Genomic DNA, 17,136 nt, shown 5'->3' on the forward strand with positions numbered 1-17,136 from the left:
AGCCTTCATTGTATTACTGTCCCTAGCCCTTGCCTATCTTCCTGCTGGTCTTCTTGCTTTTTGTTTGTTGAAGTTTTTATTTAGTAGAGCCATTAAGCCTTTGACTAGAATGTAAGTTTGAAATAAGATGAATGAATAAAATACCAAGTCGAAAAAATATAAAATAAAGCAGTAGTTTAAAAAATAACAATGACAAGCAAAAATCAGGCAGAGGCCTGGTGCCCCCCTTGGCCCTTGGTGGGGAAACCCCTGCAGATTGTTCATGCCCATCAGAGTGGGTTTTTAAAGAAAACAATTAAGATGGTAATTTTTTTAAGATTTATTATTTATTTATTTGAAAGAGTTACAAAGAAAGAGAGGAAAGGCAGAGTGAGAAATGTCTTCCAGCCGCTGGTTCACTCCCCAGTTGACTGCAATGGCCGGAGCTGTGCCTATCTGAAGCCAGGAGCCAGGAGCTTTCTCCAGGTCTCCTACACGGGCCCAAGTCATTGGGCCATCTTCTACTGCTGTCCCAGGCCATAGCAGAGAGCTGGATGGGAAGTGGAGCAGCCAGGACTTGAACCGGCACCCATATGGGATACTGACACTGCAGGCAGCAGCCTTACCTGCTAAGCCACAGTGCCAGCCCCAAGATGGTAAATTTAAAAAAATGTTTTAAAATGTATTTTTAGTTTATTTGAAAGGCCGCGAGATAGAGACAGAGAGAACTCTTCCATCTGTTGGTTCACCTCCCAAATGGCAGCAACAGCCAGGGCTGGGCCAAGCTGAAGCCAGGAGCCCGGATGGCAGGGGTCCAAGCACTTGGGCCATCTTCTGCTGCCTTCCCAGGTGCATGAGCAGGGAGCTGGATTGGAAGTGGATCAGCCAGGACTCAACTGGTGTCCATATGGGATGCTGATGTCACAGGCAGGTGGCAGCTTTACCTGCTACACTACAGTGCCAGCCCCTTTTGATTGTTTTTTTTTTTTTTTTTAAACTTTAGCTCTCACGTATAAGGGAGATCATGCAGTATTTATCTTTGTGGGTCTGGCTTATTTCACTCAACATGGTGTCCTCCCCATTGTGTGCGTACACCACATTTTCTTTATCCATTCCTCCGAGCAACAGCCTCCTGTTCCTGCTCCAGCTGACCCTAGTCCAGTGGAGAGCCCTGTTCCAGACAAAGTACTCATTTGTTCATTTGCATATTAAATATGTCACACACTGAGTTGTGTTTCTGCCCTACCCCCAGCAAATTCATACTTAAAGTCCTCCCCTCCAGTGTGGACTATATTTAGAGAGAGACTTTAAAGAGATAATTTGTCAGTTAAATGAGGTCATAAGGGTAGACCCAGGCCTGCAGAACTGCTCTCCTTGTTAAGAAGAGGAAGGGACCAGAAGTCCCTCCCTCCCCCAGGCGCCCACCACCAAGAGGCCAGATGGTGACCACCTGCAAGCTAAGGGAAGGGACTGTCAGTGGATGGGGGAGGTTTGCATGTCACCTCATCAGCCTCAAGTGGGTGTGGCTCAGAGGAAACTGGATTTGTGCAAGTAGAGGAGGCAGTGGGAAGGAACAATTCCCCAAAGCAGCAGCCTAATTTTTAAAAAAGATTTATTTACTTATTTGAAAGAGAGAGAGAGAGAGAGAGAGAGAGAGAGAGAGAGAGAGAGATATCTTCCACCCACTGGTTCACTTCCCAAATGGTTGCAATGGCCAGGGCTGGGCCAGACTGAAGCTTCCTCTGGGCTCCCCACATGGGTGCAGGGGCCAAGCAGTTGGGCCATCTTCTGCTGCCTTCCCAGGGGGCATAAGCAGGGAGCTGGATTGGAAGTGGAGCAGCAGCAGCTGGGGACTCAAACCGGTGCCCATATGGGATGCCGGCACTGCAGATGGCCGCTTTACCCGCTGTGCCACAGTGCCGGCCCTTGCCAGGAGGTCAGGGGTAAGTCCAAGGTTCAGACAAGATGTACGCGTGTGGGGGGGTACATGTAGATGCCCTCCTGCTCCAGGCTCAGACATCACCCATCTTCATACATTGTATTTTCAAAACTGTCTGATCCGGTCCAGGTCTCCTGCAGCTTTCCTTTCCTGAGACCGCTAGCCTCCTCTGGATACAATGTTGCAAGACAGCCTCCAGGAATATCCTCCAACAAAGGGCTCCCTGCAGATAACTGTTTCACATTGCCTGGTCCCCACCTTGGGTCAAAGGCCTCAGAATGAAGGCTGCCTCCTCCGGCTGGCACCTGTATTAGAGCACCAGCCCTCAGAGGTGTCCCGAATGCATTTCTGCTGTCTGGCCTGCAGCAGACAGAGGTGTTTGAAACCAGTGATGGCACTCGTTGGTGAACCAAGACAAAAAGAGCTCCCGGTCCAGGAGGGGCAACGGACATGGTGAATGCAGGAAATTTGGGGCGCTAAGCAGGGCCACTTGAGGAGGAGTCCACGCCCCCTCGCTTGGAGGGTTTTGCATTTTATGTTTATTTGAGAGAGAGATCTTCCACCCACTGGTTCACTCCTCAAACATCTGCAACAGCCAGGACCAGGCCTGGTGGAAGTGGGGAACCTGGTGGAAGTGGGGAGCCGGGAACTCCCATCACCTGGTCTCCCAAGGAGGTGACGGGGACCCAGGTAGCTTGAGCCACCGTGTGCTGCCTCCCCAGGTGCACGCTATCAGGAAGCTGGATTGGCAGTGGAGTAGCCGGGACAAGAACCAGGGCGCGAGTCGCTGGCGCTGAAGACGCCCACTCACGTTCCTACCTTTGAGGGGCTAGTTAGGAGCTGGCAATGCCCTCCGGGGTACCTGCAGGCGTGGCCAGCCTTGCTCGCTGCACCGTGAAACCTAGCTATGGGGCGTGACAGCACGGGATCCCGGAGGATTAAGGGCGATGGGTTCAGGGTGGGGCAGACAGCAAGGGGAGTGCACCAAGGCGAGGCAAAGGCGTGGCTCGGCGCTCTGTGCACTTAACACCGAGGCCTCAGGTTGCCAGGAGCAGCCCACAGGACTGTCCTCTCTGGGTCGGTTCTGTTCTCAGAGGACGGCACCTGCCCGCCAGGTAGGAGCAGGAGCGGATGGAAGGCGGTCCTGCCTCCACCTCCAGGCAGAGCGCCCAAGCCTGCCTTCACCAACAGGGTCTCCACACTTCTTAAGGCTCCTTCCTCCTCGACCCCAGGCAGGGGGCGGGCGGGCGGGAGAGACCCCGCCCCACTCAGTCCCATCCGAGGCCTCCACCCCGGGCCTGACCGCCGCCGCCAGCCCGGGAAGGCCCTCGGGAGGGCAGAAGGCGCCCGAGGAACCCCAGCACCTGCGGACCCCGGCCCAGGTGTGCGGGCGAGCCCACGCGGGCCGCACACGCCCCTCCCCGTTCCCGCCGCCCGCCCAGGCCGCACCCACTTGGGGGCGGCGCGCCGGGGCCTATTTCTCGCTCGGCTGGCGCAGCCGCTTTAAGCGGGGGCGGGACTGCGCGCCGCAGCGCGGGCTTCGCTGGGGGGGGGGGCCGCGGGGGTCCGGCTGCGGAGGGCCAGGTAAGCGCGGGTGGGCGGCCGAACGGCACCGGGAGGCGCACGCGTCCATCTCAGGGCGGTGAGGGCTCTTCCGCGCCGCGGCTTCGCGAAAAGGGGGCTGCGGGCGCTCCGGGTACCCGCACGCCCCGTCGCTGGAGCCCACCCGCCTCGAGGGTGGGGGCGGGAAGAGGCCGGGGTCGGCTGCGGCCCTAGGACCTCCGCCCGCCCCCGGGCCGGGCTGAGAGGAAGCGGCGGGAGACGCGCAGGGCAGCGCGCGGGCGCGGGGATTGTCCCTCGGCGCTCGCCGTAGCGCGGCCCGGGAGGCGGTCGCAGAGAGCCCGGAGTCGGCGACAAAAGGAGCGACCCGGAGGGCCGTTTGCGGCCGGACTGATCGGGCGAGGGCTTGGGGCCGCGTCTAGCCACCCCGGCCAGCCTGGCACCGCCCGTTGTCCACGCAGGGGCCCGGCGCGCGGAACCCAGGTAGCGGCGCCGACAGCGCCCCCGCTGGCCCGGCGGCGCCGCCTCAGGCCGGGCGCGGCGGATCGAGGGCGGCGGGGCCGTTTGCCCCCGGTGCCGGCCCCGGCCTTCCCCGCAGGGCCGAGACTGGCGGGCTCGCCGGCGGCCCTCGGAGCCGGTTCCGGACGGACGGGCGGCCTGGGACGAGTCCCCTCGTTAGAGGCCGCCGCCGCAGTCCCCCAGGCCCTGCGGGGCCCCCGGGCAGAGTTGGCGGCTTCCGGAGGGCTTTAAAGAGCCGAGGCGGGGCCGAAGCGGGGGCTTCTGGGAGATGCGGATGGGGGAGTGGTCATGGGGGTGTTTGGGTGGAGGGCAGGACCCTGCGTCCTGGGGCCCCGGGGGATGCGGATGGGGGAGTGGTCTTGGGGGGTGTTTGGGTGGAGGGTGCGACCCTGCGTCCTGGGGCCCCGGGGGATGCGGATGGGGAGTGGTCTTGGGGGGTGTTTGGGTGGAGGGCAGGACCCTGCGTCCTGGGGCTCTGGGAGATGCGGATGGGGGAGTGGTCTTGGGGGGTGGCCTTGGGGGGTGTTTGGGTGGAGGGCGAGACCCTGCATCCTGGGGCCCCGGGGATGCGGATGGGGGAGTGGTCAAGGGGGAGTTTGGGTGGAGGGCGCGACCCTGCATCCTGGGCCTCCAGGGGATGCGGATGGGGGAGTGGTCATGGGGGGTGTTTGGGTGGAGGGCGCGACCCTGCATCCTGGGTCCCCCGGGAGATGCTGATGGGGAGTGGTCATGGGGGTGTTTGGGTGGAGGGTGCGACCCTGCGTCCTGGGGCCCCGGGGAGGGGGGAGTGGTCTTGGGGGTGTTTGGGCAGGAGGGCGCAACCTGGAAGGGACACCCGGGGCCAGAGGGTCGGGGCGTGGAGAACTGCCGTGGGCACCCTGCAAGAGTGGCCCGCAGGTTCCCTGCCCTCCCCCCCCCAGTGTTGGCTGCGGGGGAGCGGGTCCTGTAGTGCGGGAAAGGTGTGGAAGCCACTTCTCTTACGCTCAGTGGAATCACGTAAAGGAGGCTGGCTGGCTTTCCTGGATGCACTTTCTTTTTTTTTTTTAATTAATTAATTAATTTTTTTTTTTTTTTTGACAGGCAGAGTGGACAGTGAGAGAGAGAGACAGAGAGAAAGGTCTTCCTTTGCCGTTGGTTCACCCTCCAATGGCCGCCGCGGCCGGCGCGCTGCGGCCGGCGCACCGCGCTGATCCGATGGCAGGAGCCAGGAGCCAGGTGCTTTTCCTGGTCTCCCATGGGGTGCAGGGCCCAAGCACCTGGGCCATCCTCCACTGCACTCCTGGGCCACAGCAGAGAGCTGGCCTGGAAGAGGGGCAACCGGGACAGAATCCGGCGCCCCGACCGGGACTAGAACCCGGTGTGCCGGCGCTGCTAGGCGGAGGATTAGCCTAGTGAGCCGCGGCGCCGGCCTCTGGATGCACTTTCATTGAAGGTTCTGGTTTTTTTTTTTTTTTTTTTTTTTTTTAAGGTTTATTTATTTATTTGAAAGAGCGAGGAGAGACAGAGGTCTTCCATCCGCTGGTTCACCCGCAGTGCTGGGCCAGGTGGGAGCCAGGAGCTGCATCCCCGTCTCCCACACGGGTGCAGGGGCCTGAGCACTTGGGCCTCCTTCCACTGCTTTCCCAGGTGCGTTCGCTGGAAAAGCAGTGGATCGGAAGTGGAGCAGCCGGGATGCGAACGCTGGTGTCCCAAGGTGGTGGCTTTAGCCGCTGTGCCACAGCTCTGCCCCGACAGATCTTGAAACAGAAACCAAGCCTGCTTCTGTGTGTGGGCTTGGGGCAGCAGTCCTCAGAGTGTGGTCACTGAGGTGCTTCAGGAAGCGAGGGTTCGCTCGCGGAGTGTTTAGCGCACCCGCCGTAAAAAAAAAAAAAAAAAAAAAAAAAAAACAAAAAAAAACCCAAAAAACAGCATTCAGAGTTTCCAGAGTGATGCTTCCAAGTCCACTTTTTGGCACCTGCTTTTTTTTTTTTTTTTTAAATGTTTGTTTATTTATTTGAAAGGCATAAAATTACACAGAGGGAAAGACAGAGAGAAAGATCTTCCATCCACTGTTGGTCACAATGGGCAGGGCTGGGCCAGGCCCAAGCCAGGAGTTGGAACTCCGTCCTGGGCTCCCACATGGGTGGCAGGGACCCAACCACTTGGGCACTCCTCTGTGCTTTCCTTGGCGCATTAGCCGGGAGCTGGTTCAAAAGTGGAGCAGCCAGGACTCACGTGGGCGCCCGTGTGCGGTGCCAGCGTTGCAGGCGGCGGCTGCACACACTGCCAGCTGTGCTCTCAAGCACGGTGAAGCTTGAGAGCAGATCACCAGGGCAGAGGTCGCAGAGTGCAGTGAGGCCGAATCCAACCTTGTCTGTCTTCAGGCGACCCGTGAATGGACATGTTTGTGTATTTTTAATGGTTGCGGGAAAGAAACAAGACGAACAGTGTTTTCTGATGGATGAGAATGACACTCGTCAAGCTTCCCCGGGACACAACTTTGCCAGTTCGTTCACTTGTTGCCTCTGCTGTGTGACTACGGCGGAGTGGAGGGGCTGTGTCAGAGACGCCGTGGCCACACAGAGGCGTCAGTGTTTACCATCTGGCTTTTTACGGGAGGTGTTTGCCAGCCCCTGGCTCAGGGGAGGAAGGAAAAAGAGTAGGAAAGAAGAGCATTTGTGTCTAAGAATCATGTTCAGGAATCTTGGTAGACAAAGTGGATTTGCATAGATTTTACATTAAAAAAAAAAAGGCAGAGGGGATACTGTTACGTTCTGGATTCCTGTGGCAGTGTTGGAGACAATTGGCCCAGTGAGTGTGCGTCTGTGCCCTTGCTAGGTGTTAACCGTCCACTCCTCTTCGCAGGCCGGGTGAGCTGATGGGCCCGATACCTTTCTCCTGAGACGTAAACCAGCTCAAAGGAAAAATGGCGTTCGTTGCAACACAAGGGGCCACTGTGGTTGACCAAACCACTCTGATGAAAAAATACCTTCAGTTTGTGGCGGCTCTCACGGATGTAAATACACGTGAGTGGAAATGCCTCCCTGTCACTGACTCGTCTCTGTTCAGATGATGCGGTGTTGGAGGTAGCAAGCAGGAGTTTTATCCTTGTTTGTTCTGTACTTGATGGAGGAGCAAAATGATGAGCCACACTGGCTGGATCCCCAAAGAGGCACGTGTGTGTGTGTGTGTGTGTGTGTGTGTGTGTGTGTCTGTCCGTGGCCGTCCTTGTCTGTGCGCTCCCCGTGTGTCTGGCTATGCGTGTGTGTCTGGTTATAGGGAACTAGCTGTGTGCCTTCTGTTGGGCCATGACAGTCAAACTGATAAGATCTGATTGCTTCTCGCAGAAGGTTAAATCCAGTCATTCGGGGACGTCCTTCGTCTAATTTCACTTACCTGATGGTTTGCTTTGCCATTTACAGCTGATGAAACGAAGCTAAAAATGATGCAAGAAGTTAGTGAAAATTTTGAGGTATGAGCTCTATGTTTTATGTTTTTCATTTTGAGGTCAGTTTTCCTACGTGTTTGCCTACTGCTGCTCCGTCAGTCTTTTCAGTAATAACTGCGAAGTTCCTGCATTGTATTTCGTTCTGTTTTGTATTTTAGAACCGACACATGAAAATCTGTGTGTCGCGTTGTCCATCCTTTCCACGCTAGTGTGGACGAACCCCAAACCCTGTTGGAAAATGTTGCATTTGTGGTGGTTGTAACATTTTCCCCTATTTGAAACCTGTGGTGTCTTCAGGCCCCTGCTCATGCTGTAGGGTTGCAGGTCCTGTGTTGCCATGGGGTAACCTGAAGGCCGATGTGGCTGGCTCTGCTACTGCCCAGGACCTGTGTGACCTCTGGGCCTCACAGTCTGCGATTTGGTGTCCTCTCCCAGGTCCCTCAGACAATGCTCGTTCTGTCTTGTCTTTTTTCCCGTTTGTTCTTTTTGACTGGATAATTCTCTCCATCAGCCTTCGGCTTCACTGGCTACTGTTCTGTCGTTTCCAGTCTGCTGGGGTTTACAGTTTATTTTCACTTCATTTTTTGTATTTAAACATTTTGGTTATTGTACTCAGAGTTCTAGAATTTCCACTTGAGTCTTTATAGATCTCATTTCTCTGCAGATCCCTATGCGTTCACTGATTAAGTCCTGTTCTGTTGCTTTTTGAGCGTGACATCATTTGGACTGTCTGGGAGTTCATTTCTGTTGGCTGTGGGTCACATGATCCTGTTGCTCTGCTTATCTAGTAAGTTTTGATTATGCAGAGGACGTTATGTGTAAAATGTTGGAAGGATTCTGTTGATATTTTTTTTTAACTGAAGGCATAGTTACAGACAGAGAGGTCGTGGGTCCACTGGTTCACACCCCAAATGGCTGTAATGGCCAGAGCTGAGCTGATCTGAAACTGGGAGCCTGGAGCTTTTTCTGGGTCTCCCACACGGGTGCAGGGGCCCAAGGACTTGGGCCATCTTCTACTGCTTTCCCAGGCCATAGCAGAGAGCTGGATAGGAAGTGGAGCAGCTGGGACTTGAACTGGCATCCATATGGGATGCTGATGCTGCAGGCAGATGCTTAACCTACTACACCACAGTGCTGGCCCAGATTCTGTGTATTTTTTTTTTTTAAGATTTATTTATTTATTTGAAAGGCTGGTTCTCTACCAGGTGGTCTCAACAGCCAGGACTGGGGCAGGTCAAAATCAAGAGCTTCACCCTTTCTACGTGGGTGCCAATCTTGGGCCATCTTCAGCTGCTTTCCCAGGTGCATTAGCGGGGAGCTGGATCAGAGGTGGAGCTGCCAGGACAGTAAGTGGTGCCCGTATGCGATGCTGGTGTCGCAGGCAGCAGATTAACCCGCTGTGTCACAGTGCAGGCCGCAGGACTCTTTCCATTCTCTCTGAAGAGTGTCGATAGATCTGTTGTCCTAGGCACTTCATTTGCTAACTTATCTCACTGAACTTGGCTTTATGTCTTGTGTGGGGAGATCTTTGGAAAGCGTCCCTCTGACTTGGGGGATCCAGCCTCCGTGCTCGCCAGACGCCGAGTTGGGGCTTTGGGAGCTGGCGTCATGGTCCTTGCCCCGGGTTGCGTGGTGCCTGGGGTGTCATCAAGGTGTGGAGGAGAGCTTTGCACTCCGCCTGGCTCTGCACTGCAGCAGGCTCACGGTGCTCTGTCTCCTCCTGTCTTTGTTGTCTTGCGATCCTAAAGCTGCCGCTCTCTGGCGGGCTCTAGGGAGGGCTGCGCTGTTGCCCCTGTCTGTGCAGCCTGGCCCCCAGCCAAGGCCTGGGGAAGCCACAGGAGGATGTCCCAGCACCCTGTGCCCTGCCCCTTCCAGCCCCTGCAGCTGCTTGAGTTCTGTTGTGTTTCCTCAGAGCAGCAGGCTTCTGCTCTGCTTGCACCCAGCCTGCCGCGCCTGTCAGGAAACCGCACAGGCGGAGAGCCCTGGTGACCCTCGCTCACCCCGTGAACGTGCCCGCGGGAATCTGAAATCAGGATCTTGTTGGGTTCCTTGTCCCACACCTGAAAAGATATATCTCGTAATTGGCACACCTTGAAGGTTCTTCTGGTTCCAGTTAGCTTCATAGATGAGGAAGTTGCGTTTCTTATTTATTTAAAGACTATTTGAGAGGCAGAGTGAGAGACGGGAGGGAGAGACAGACAGAAAGGTCTTCCATCCGCTGGTTCACTCGCCAAATGTCAGCAATGGCAAGAGCTGAGCTGATACAAAGCCAGGAGCTTCCTCTGGGTCTCCCATGGGTGCAGGGCCCAAGCACTTGGGCCATCCTCCACTGCTTTCCCAGGCCACAGCAGAGAGCTGTACTGGAAGGAAGAGGGGCAGCTGGGACAGGAACCGGTGCTCATATGGGATGCTGGCGCTGCAGGCAGATGCCACACCACAGTGGCAGCCCCGCCTTTCTTATTTTAACATGGGGAAGATAAAACCTTTCCCACAGAGTAAGATTGGTTCACCCGATAAAATGTTTCCTAGCCTCTGCATGGTTTTTTGAATTCATAAACATTAGGTCAATGCTAGTGAGATTGAGTCAGATACTCTCATAGACAGTGTTTCAGGTTTTGTTTGTGTTTTACATTGACTGATTTATTTGAAAAGCAAAGAGAGGGAGAGACAGAACTTTCCATCTGCTGGTTCACTCCCCAAATGGCTGCAATGGCCAGAGCTGGGCCAGGGTGAAGCCAGCAGCCAGGTGCTTCTTCGGGTCTCCCGTGTGGGTGCAGGGGCCCAGGTACTTGGGCCATCACCTGCTGCTTTCCCAGGCGCATTAGCAGGGAGCTGGATTGGAAGTGGAGCAGCCAGGACGTGAACCAGTGTTCCAGTAGGGAATGGTGTCGCAACTGGTGGCTTATCCCTTTCCATCAAAACACAGACTCCTGTTTTTGTTGTTGTTGTTTTCAAATGGACGTTTTCAAGGGCTTGTCCTGAGGTTAGCTGGAAAAACAAAATCCTGAGATAACAGATGTTGCTGCAGAGCCTTCTCTTCTGCCCGGGCTGCTACAGCAAGCTGTTGAAAGTATGTAAGAGGGTACGCCTGCTCCTGCTGTGCAAGAACCCAGAGAGGCTGAGGTCCTGGGGCAGCCTGTGACCGCAGGAGCAAGCGCACGGCCCGGGGCGATCGGGACCAAGGGTGTGGCCCCTGCCGAGTGGCATCCGAGACTTAATCTCCATTGTAGTTTCTGGCAGATAGCAAGTCAGTTCTTGGCTCTGCTCTCAGATGCATTGATTATATTAATATGAATGGAAGTGAGTGGTATGCTTGGGGCTTTTCCAAAGAATGACTTTTGAAGTCTGTGATGTCAACATTTACCTTAACTGAAACTCAGATGAATGAGATCGTCAAATAATTAACTGACCATAAGTAGGCAGTTTTAATTTCTTCCATTCTTACCCCAAAAAAATCTTTAAATGAAGTGAATGGGGGTAAAAAAAATTCCTGATGATTTTAGTAGCATTACAGATTCATTTCACTAAACTGCTTAGGGATAGAATTCTGGGCTAAGTGGTTGTTCGGTAAAGAAGCCTGATGTTGGAAATGACATGAAAAATTCATTGTCTCCAAAAGCTGGTGGCTCCGTGCAGTCACTTGCAGGGAAACAGGGTGGCTTCGCGAATGAATCTTTGTCATCGGAGGAATGTGGGACTTTGTAGTCCGTGGTTCGCATGGGCTGTGGTGCAGGTGCGCGTGACTTGCTAACCTGGCCTGCAGTGAGTGATCCGGCGGCAGGACTGCTGCCCTGTCATCCTTGGATGTGGTGTTTCGTAAGAGGCCTTAGGCTTCAGGGATGGAAGATGACAAACAGGGTCTCCAGGAGGAGGAGCGGTGGAGATAGCGCACAGCTCCGGGGCTGCCCCTCTTGCACAGAGCCCCAGGGCTTGCACTGGTTTCTGTCCCTGACTGTGGCACTGCCTGCTTTTCTGACTTGTGCCTTGTTTCTCTGTCCCTTTCTTTTTAGAGTCTTCTTGGAAGATTACCTTATGTGATAGATCGCTTCCAATCTGGGTGGATTCCTTTTTTTTTTTTTTTTAAGATTTATTTTTTACTTATTTGAAAGGCAGAGTTAGAGAGAGACAGAGAGTGAGCTTCTATTTGGTGGTTCATTCTCCAAATGACTGCAACAGCTGGGGAGGACCCCAGCTGGAGACAGGAGCCAGCAGCTTCTTCCGGGTCCCCCACGTGGGTGCAGGGGCCCAAGGACTTGGTCCATCTTCTGCTGCTTTCCCAGGTGCATTAACATGGAGCTGGATTGGAAGGGGAGCAGCTGGCTCTTGAACTCATGCCATATGGGATGCCGGCACGGCAGGCGGAGGCTTAGCCTACTACGCCGCAGTACCGGCTCCCCCAAATTGGATGTCGAAAGCAGCAGTCGTCCTGATTTGTCTGAAACTGTGTTAGCGCAGAAATTCTGGATTACTGCTGACTCTGCAGAAGCTTTCTGTTCCTTGGAGCTCATGTGTGAATTTGAAGTACAAATAAGAACACAGAACTGACGACAGGGCTTTCTTGTCTTTTCCCCATCAGAACGTGACGTCCTCGCCTCAGTATTCCACATTCCTGGAACACATTATCCCTCGGTTTCTTACCTTTCTTCAGGACGGAGAAGTTCAGTTTCTTCAGGAGAAGCCCGCCCAGGTAACCCGCGCGGGAGCGTGAGCCTGCTCTGGAGCCGCGAGCACGTATGAATTGAGTCGGGGAGCCAGGCTTCCACGTGGAAGATGGAAGAGGTTCCATCGCTGATCGCTGGGTTCTGTCTGAGACGGTTGCCTCCTCACTTAACTGTCTCGGCTTTGTTTTGTCAGGGCTGTGTTTTTGACTCTGCACTGTCTGCATTTGCCAGCTGATCATACGTGTATGCACGCTGTGTCACATATACAAGTTCAAACACAGAACAGAAGAAAGAATAATGTGTTCATGACAGTCCCTGGACCTCTTGTCCATGTTAATTTCAGTTCTTATAATGCAGGGCCAGTTTGGTCTCATCTGTTCTCCTCTTCCCACCCCCTCCCCGTTGTTGTTGTTGTTGGATTTATTTATTTATTTGAAAGGGTGACAGAGATAGGGACAAACAGTTAAAAGATACCTTCTAGCCAGTGGTTCATTCCCCATATGGGTGCAACAGCAGGTCTGTGCTAGCGGAAGCCAGGAACCCCATCTCAGTCTCTGTGTGGGGGGCCCGGACCCAAGGACTTGGCCATCCTCCGCTGCCTTCCCATGTGCATTAGATCGGAAGCTGGATTGGCATGCGGAGGAGCTGAGACTGAAGCCAGGCACTGCAGTGTGGGGTGCGGGTGTTCCGGCAGCTGCTTAATGCACCGTGCCTCAGCGCCTGGCCCACCCCCCCCCCCCTTTTTTTTTGACAGGCAGTTAGACAGTGAGAGAGAGAGAAAGGTCTTCCTTCCGTTGGTTCACCCCCCCAAATGGCTGCTATGGCTGGCATGCTGCATCGATCCGAAGCCAGGAACCAGGTGCTTCCTTCTGGTCTCCCATGCGGGTGCAGGGCCCAAGTACTTGGGCCATCCTCCACTGCCTTCCCGGGCCACAGCAGAGAGCTGGCCTGGAAGAGGGGCAACCAGGACAGAATCTGGCGCCCCGACCGGGACTAGAACCCGAAGTGCTGGCGCCGCAAGGCGGAGGATTAGCCTAGTGAGGCATGGCGCCGGTCCCACCTCACCCATTTTTAAAAAAATATTTGACCATACATCTCTCCCTTAATAAAAGGATTTATTTTATTAATTTGAAAGATTGAGTTAGAAGGGGAGAGATACTGAGAGAATCTTCCATCTGCTGGTTCGCTCCCCAAATGGCAACAACGGCCAGGGCTGGGCCATTCAGAAGCCAGGAGCCAGGAGCTGCTTCCGCTCTCCCACATGGGTGCAGGGGCCATTGGCTGCTGTTTTCCCAGGTGCTTTAGCAGGAAGCTGGATCGGAAGTGGAGCAGCCAGGACTTAAACCAGCGCCCATATGGGGTGGTGGCATCGCAGGTAGCAGCTTTACCTGCCATGCTAACTGTAGTGCTGACCCTGAATATGTCTCTCTTAAAAGGAACTTTAAAATATCGCCATAATACCAATGAAAATTAAATGCTAGATAAACCATTTTTATGTTGTACCAGTTGAAGTTCTTGTGTGTTTGTCCTGCCTTTTAGCTGTCAGCTCCACAGACAGAATCATGAAGCTTAGCACAGTTCATGGTGGGACGAGTCCCTGGGCCCCGGGTAATTGGAGGTGACACAGTGGGCTCGGAACTTGGATTGGAAGGCCGATCCCAGAGGACGTTTAGTCCATGTTTGGCTTTCTCATCTTTATGCTCCTTGATATTTGTCCATGAGTGTCCTTCAGCTGGAAATACTGATAAACTGTGAAAAAGGGAAATGGGCCTATTTGATTGATAATTGCACAAGGGACTTTGAGAAAATTCAGGGAAAAGTCAAATGAAAGGCTGGCGATTACCAAGTTTATTTCTCAACATCAGCTCCATCAAATTCAAGACACTGTGGTAGCCAACAATACCAGCCTTTGAGTCCGTCCCCTGAGGGTCCTGGGACCCTAACCTTCTCTGTGCGGTGTTCTTACATTAGCAACTGAAGAAAAATGGACGCCCTGCAAAGGTTTCTTAACACTAGGAAACCAAGGTCAGAAGGAGGCAACTCGGGCCTGGGAGGTGGATGCCTGAGGATTGGCCGTCAGAGCGCTTGACAGAGGAGCCGGCAGGAGGGTTGTGGGCATGGAGAGGGGCTCCCTGACGCCTTCCTGAGCGTTCTCCTCTGGAGGCTTTGGCCTTCTCACAACACTGCTAATAGATAGATGCTCTGTTCTGTGGCCTCCAGACGTGAACAGGGTGCCTGGGGCGTCCCCAAAAGCTGTTGCTGTGCCCGTTGCTAGATCAGACCGCACCCCCTCTTGGTAGCCCTTACTCTGACCGTGCTCTGTCTTCAGGATGATAGTGGTGAAGCCGTGAACGCGTCAGGAGCTGGGGCTCGCCGAAGCTCTGGCCGCGTGTGCACTGGTCTTGGAGCAGCGGCTTGGCAGCCTGGCGCGCGGGAAGTCATCCTGCGCCAGTGGAGCTGTCTCCTCTGTTGCTGTTGCGCCTGTAGTTACCCTCATGCCTCTTCACTGAGGGCACAGACGAGTCATCTGTTTTCTCCCACACTGACGGGTGGTCTGCGGTGGGCTTCGTCTTCCTTGTGGTCCGTGATTGCCTGTTGGTGATGCTCAGTGATCTCAGCATTCCTCACCCACCTTCTCCAGAGTCTGCTGCTGGGTCTCACTTCGTTTCCGCAGAATTCATGTCCCTCTGATTGGGGGGGGCTCCTTTTCTTTTTTAAACCTCTTTTTTTTTTTTTTTTTTTTATTTATTTGAAAGAGTTAGGTAGAGAGAGAGATTGGTCTTCCATCCACTGGTTCACTCCCCACATGGCTGCAGTGGCCGAATCTACGCCGATCTGAAGCCAGGAGCTTCTTCCAGGTCTCCCACGCAGGTGCAGGGGCCCAAGGACTTGGGCCATCTTCTACTGCTTTCCCAGGCCATAGCAGAGAGCTGGATTGGAAGTGGAGCAGCTGGGACTAGAGCCGGCACCTATATGGCATGCCTGCGCTTCAGGCCAGGGCATTAACCTGCAGTGCCATAGCGCCTGCCCCAGGGCTCTTTTTAAACTGGTAACTTACTGACGTGGTACCTCAAACTAGATCCTGTTCAGACATGGTATTAGCAAGTTGGTTTGAGTTTATTTTGGTGGGAAAAGGTTTTGAAATCCACCCAGTTTTTTTCATAATACATGTTTTCATGAAGACCCCTTGTAGAATTGTTGAAAATAGTGATTTGCGATATGTACTTTGGATTCTGTTTAGATACTGTACAGGACTGTTGTTAAATTTGGATCCATCTTCTAGTGTGGTGGCTGCCACTGCTGGGTGCAGACGGTGTGTGACACTCATGCCTATGAGCCGGTGACATTGAAACTCTTGAGTGTTTTATCTTTATTTTTTTATTGTTTTTCCTTAGCAACTTCGGAAACTAGTACTTGAGATAATTCATCGAATACCAACCAACGAACATCTTCGTCCTCATACAAAAAATGTTTTGTCTGTGATGTTTCGCTTTTTAGAGGTAACTTTTGGAAATTTCTCAATGTATAGCTGTTTTATAAAGCCTTCGATGGTTTTTCTTAGGGTAAAATTCAGTGTTACACAACTATTCCTCTTTCACTTAAGTTTTGAATCACAAGATTAAAAAAAATTTAAAGATTTATTTCTTTCAAAGTCAGAGTTAGGGGGGCCGAGGAGGGGAGGGGAGAGACATAGTGGGGGGCCAGGGGAGATGTCTTCCATCCAGGCCGTTAGCAGGGAGCTGAATCGGAAGTGGAGCAGCCGGAACTTGAACCGATGCCTTATGAGATTGGCATTGGACCTGCTACACCACAATGCCGACCTCCAGAGTAAAAAATTGTGTGAATGTCCTTGTTCCTCCATGTCCCCAACTTAAATTATTAGGAAAGATGACATGATTGAAAACTATAACCAGAGAATTGGCTAGTCAGTGGAAATAAATGAAAACTGTGTGGGAAATGAATTGGGCATTGGTGGAAGAACTTGGAGATAGGGCTTGTCTGCATCGTGCTAGCTGTGTGTGCGTCAACAGCATACTGTTGAACCACGTGCACGCCCCTAAGAGTGCCCCTTTGGTGCCTGTTAATTCAGTTGCTAAGACCGATTGCTCTGTCCTTGACCTTGGTGTGCTGAGCGTTCTGTGCTGGGCCCCCTGGAAGGGTGTGCTCTGGAGGGGGACAGAGTCGGGTTCAGATGTGGGCTGTGTTAGCCGTGTTAACTTCTGAGGACTGACTTTCGCCAGTGAAACGTGACATGCGGCTCAGAGTGTTGGCAGCAGCTGTGGTCCGCAGTCTGTGGTCTTCTGCAATACTGGTTGAGTAGTCCTTCCCCAAAATGCTTGGGACCAGAAGGGAATGGTTTAGATTTTGGAGTATTTGCATGTACATACTGGGATACCATGGGGACAGGAAATTAATTTCATTTATGTTCACCGTATCCCTGGTACGTAGAGCCTGAAGGAATTTTGTACCATGTTTTTAGTGCACCGTGGTTTTTTTGTTTGTTTGTTTGTTTGTTTTTTTTTTTTTTTTTTTTTTTTTTTTTTTTTTTTTTTTTTTAAGATTTTTTGTTTATTTGAGAGGTAGAGTTACAGACAGTGAGAGGGAAAGACAGAGAGAAAGGTCTTCCTTCTGTTGGTTCACTCCCCAGATGGCTGCAACAGCCGGAGCTGTGCCAGTCCGAAGCCAGGAGCCAGGTGCTTCTTCCTGGTCTCCCATGCAGGTGCAGGGGCCTGAGCACTTGGGCCATTTTCTACTGCTATCCCAGGCCATAGCAGAGAGCTGGATTGGAAGAGGAGCAGCTGGGACTAGAACTGGCGCCCGTATAGAATGCTGGTGCCGCAGGCGGAGGATTAGCTTGCGCTTGCGCCACGGAGTCAGCTCCAGTGCACCGTGTAATGACTGTAACCCTGTCAGGGAGGTCAGATGTGGGATTTTCCTTTTGTGGTCTCATGTTGGTGCACAGAAAGTTTCCGATTTTGGATTAAGTTTGTTCAACCTGTATTTTCAAGCCATAAGACGTGTCAGGTGGGCCTGGCTTGCCGGTGAGATGC

General features: G+C 53.3%; 1 protein-coding gene and 1 non-coding gene across 2 annotated transcripts in view; both read left to right on the plus strand.

The window, feature by feature from the left end:
• The first annotated feature begins 5,436 nt into the window (after window positions 1-5,436).
• The window catches only part of TRRAP (transformation/transcription domain associated protein), a 114,305-nt gene continuing 102,605 nt past the window's right edge, over window positions 5,437-17,136 (plus strand). The window contains 5 exon segments of the mRNA XM_070063775.1: window positions 5,437-5,623; window positions 6,842-7,002; window positions 7,399-7,448; window positions 12,001-12,111; window positions 15,481-15,585. Coding sequence (XP_069919876.1) covers window positions 6,903-7,002; window positions 7,399-7,448; window positions 12,001-12,111; window positions 15,481-15,585 — 366 coding nt within the window. The 5' untranslated portion in view covers window positions 5,437-5,623; window positions 6,842-6,902.
• Window positions 7,105-7,317, plus strand: LOC127491513 (small nucleolar RNA ZL1). The gene has a single exon (XR_007920232.2). It is a non-coding gene; the product is annotated as a small nucleolar RNA ZL1 (small nucleolar RNA).

The sequence above is a fragment of the Oryctolagus cuniculus genome, chromosome 19, assembly GCF_964237555.1.
Source record: "Oryctolagus cuniculus chromosome 19, mOryCun1.1, whole genome shotgun sequence".
NCBI classification, from domain to species: domain Eukaryota; kingdom Metazoa; phylum Chordata; class Mammalia; order Lagomorpha; family Leporidae; genus Oryctolagus; species Oryctolagus cuniculus.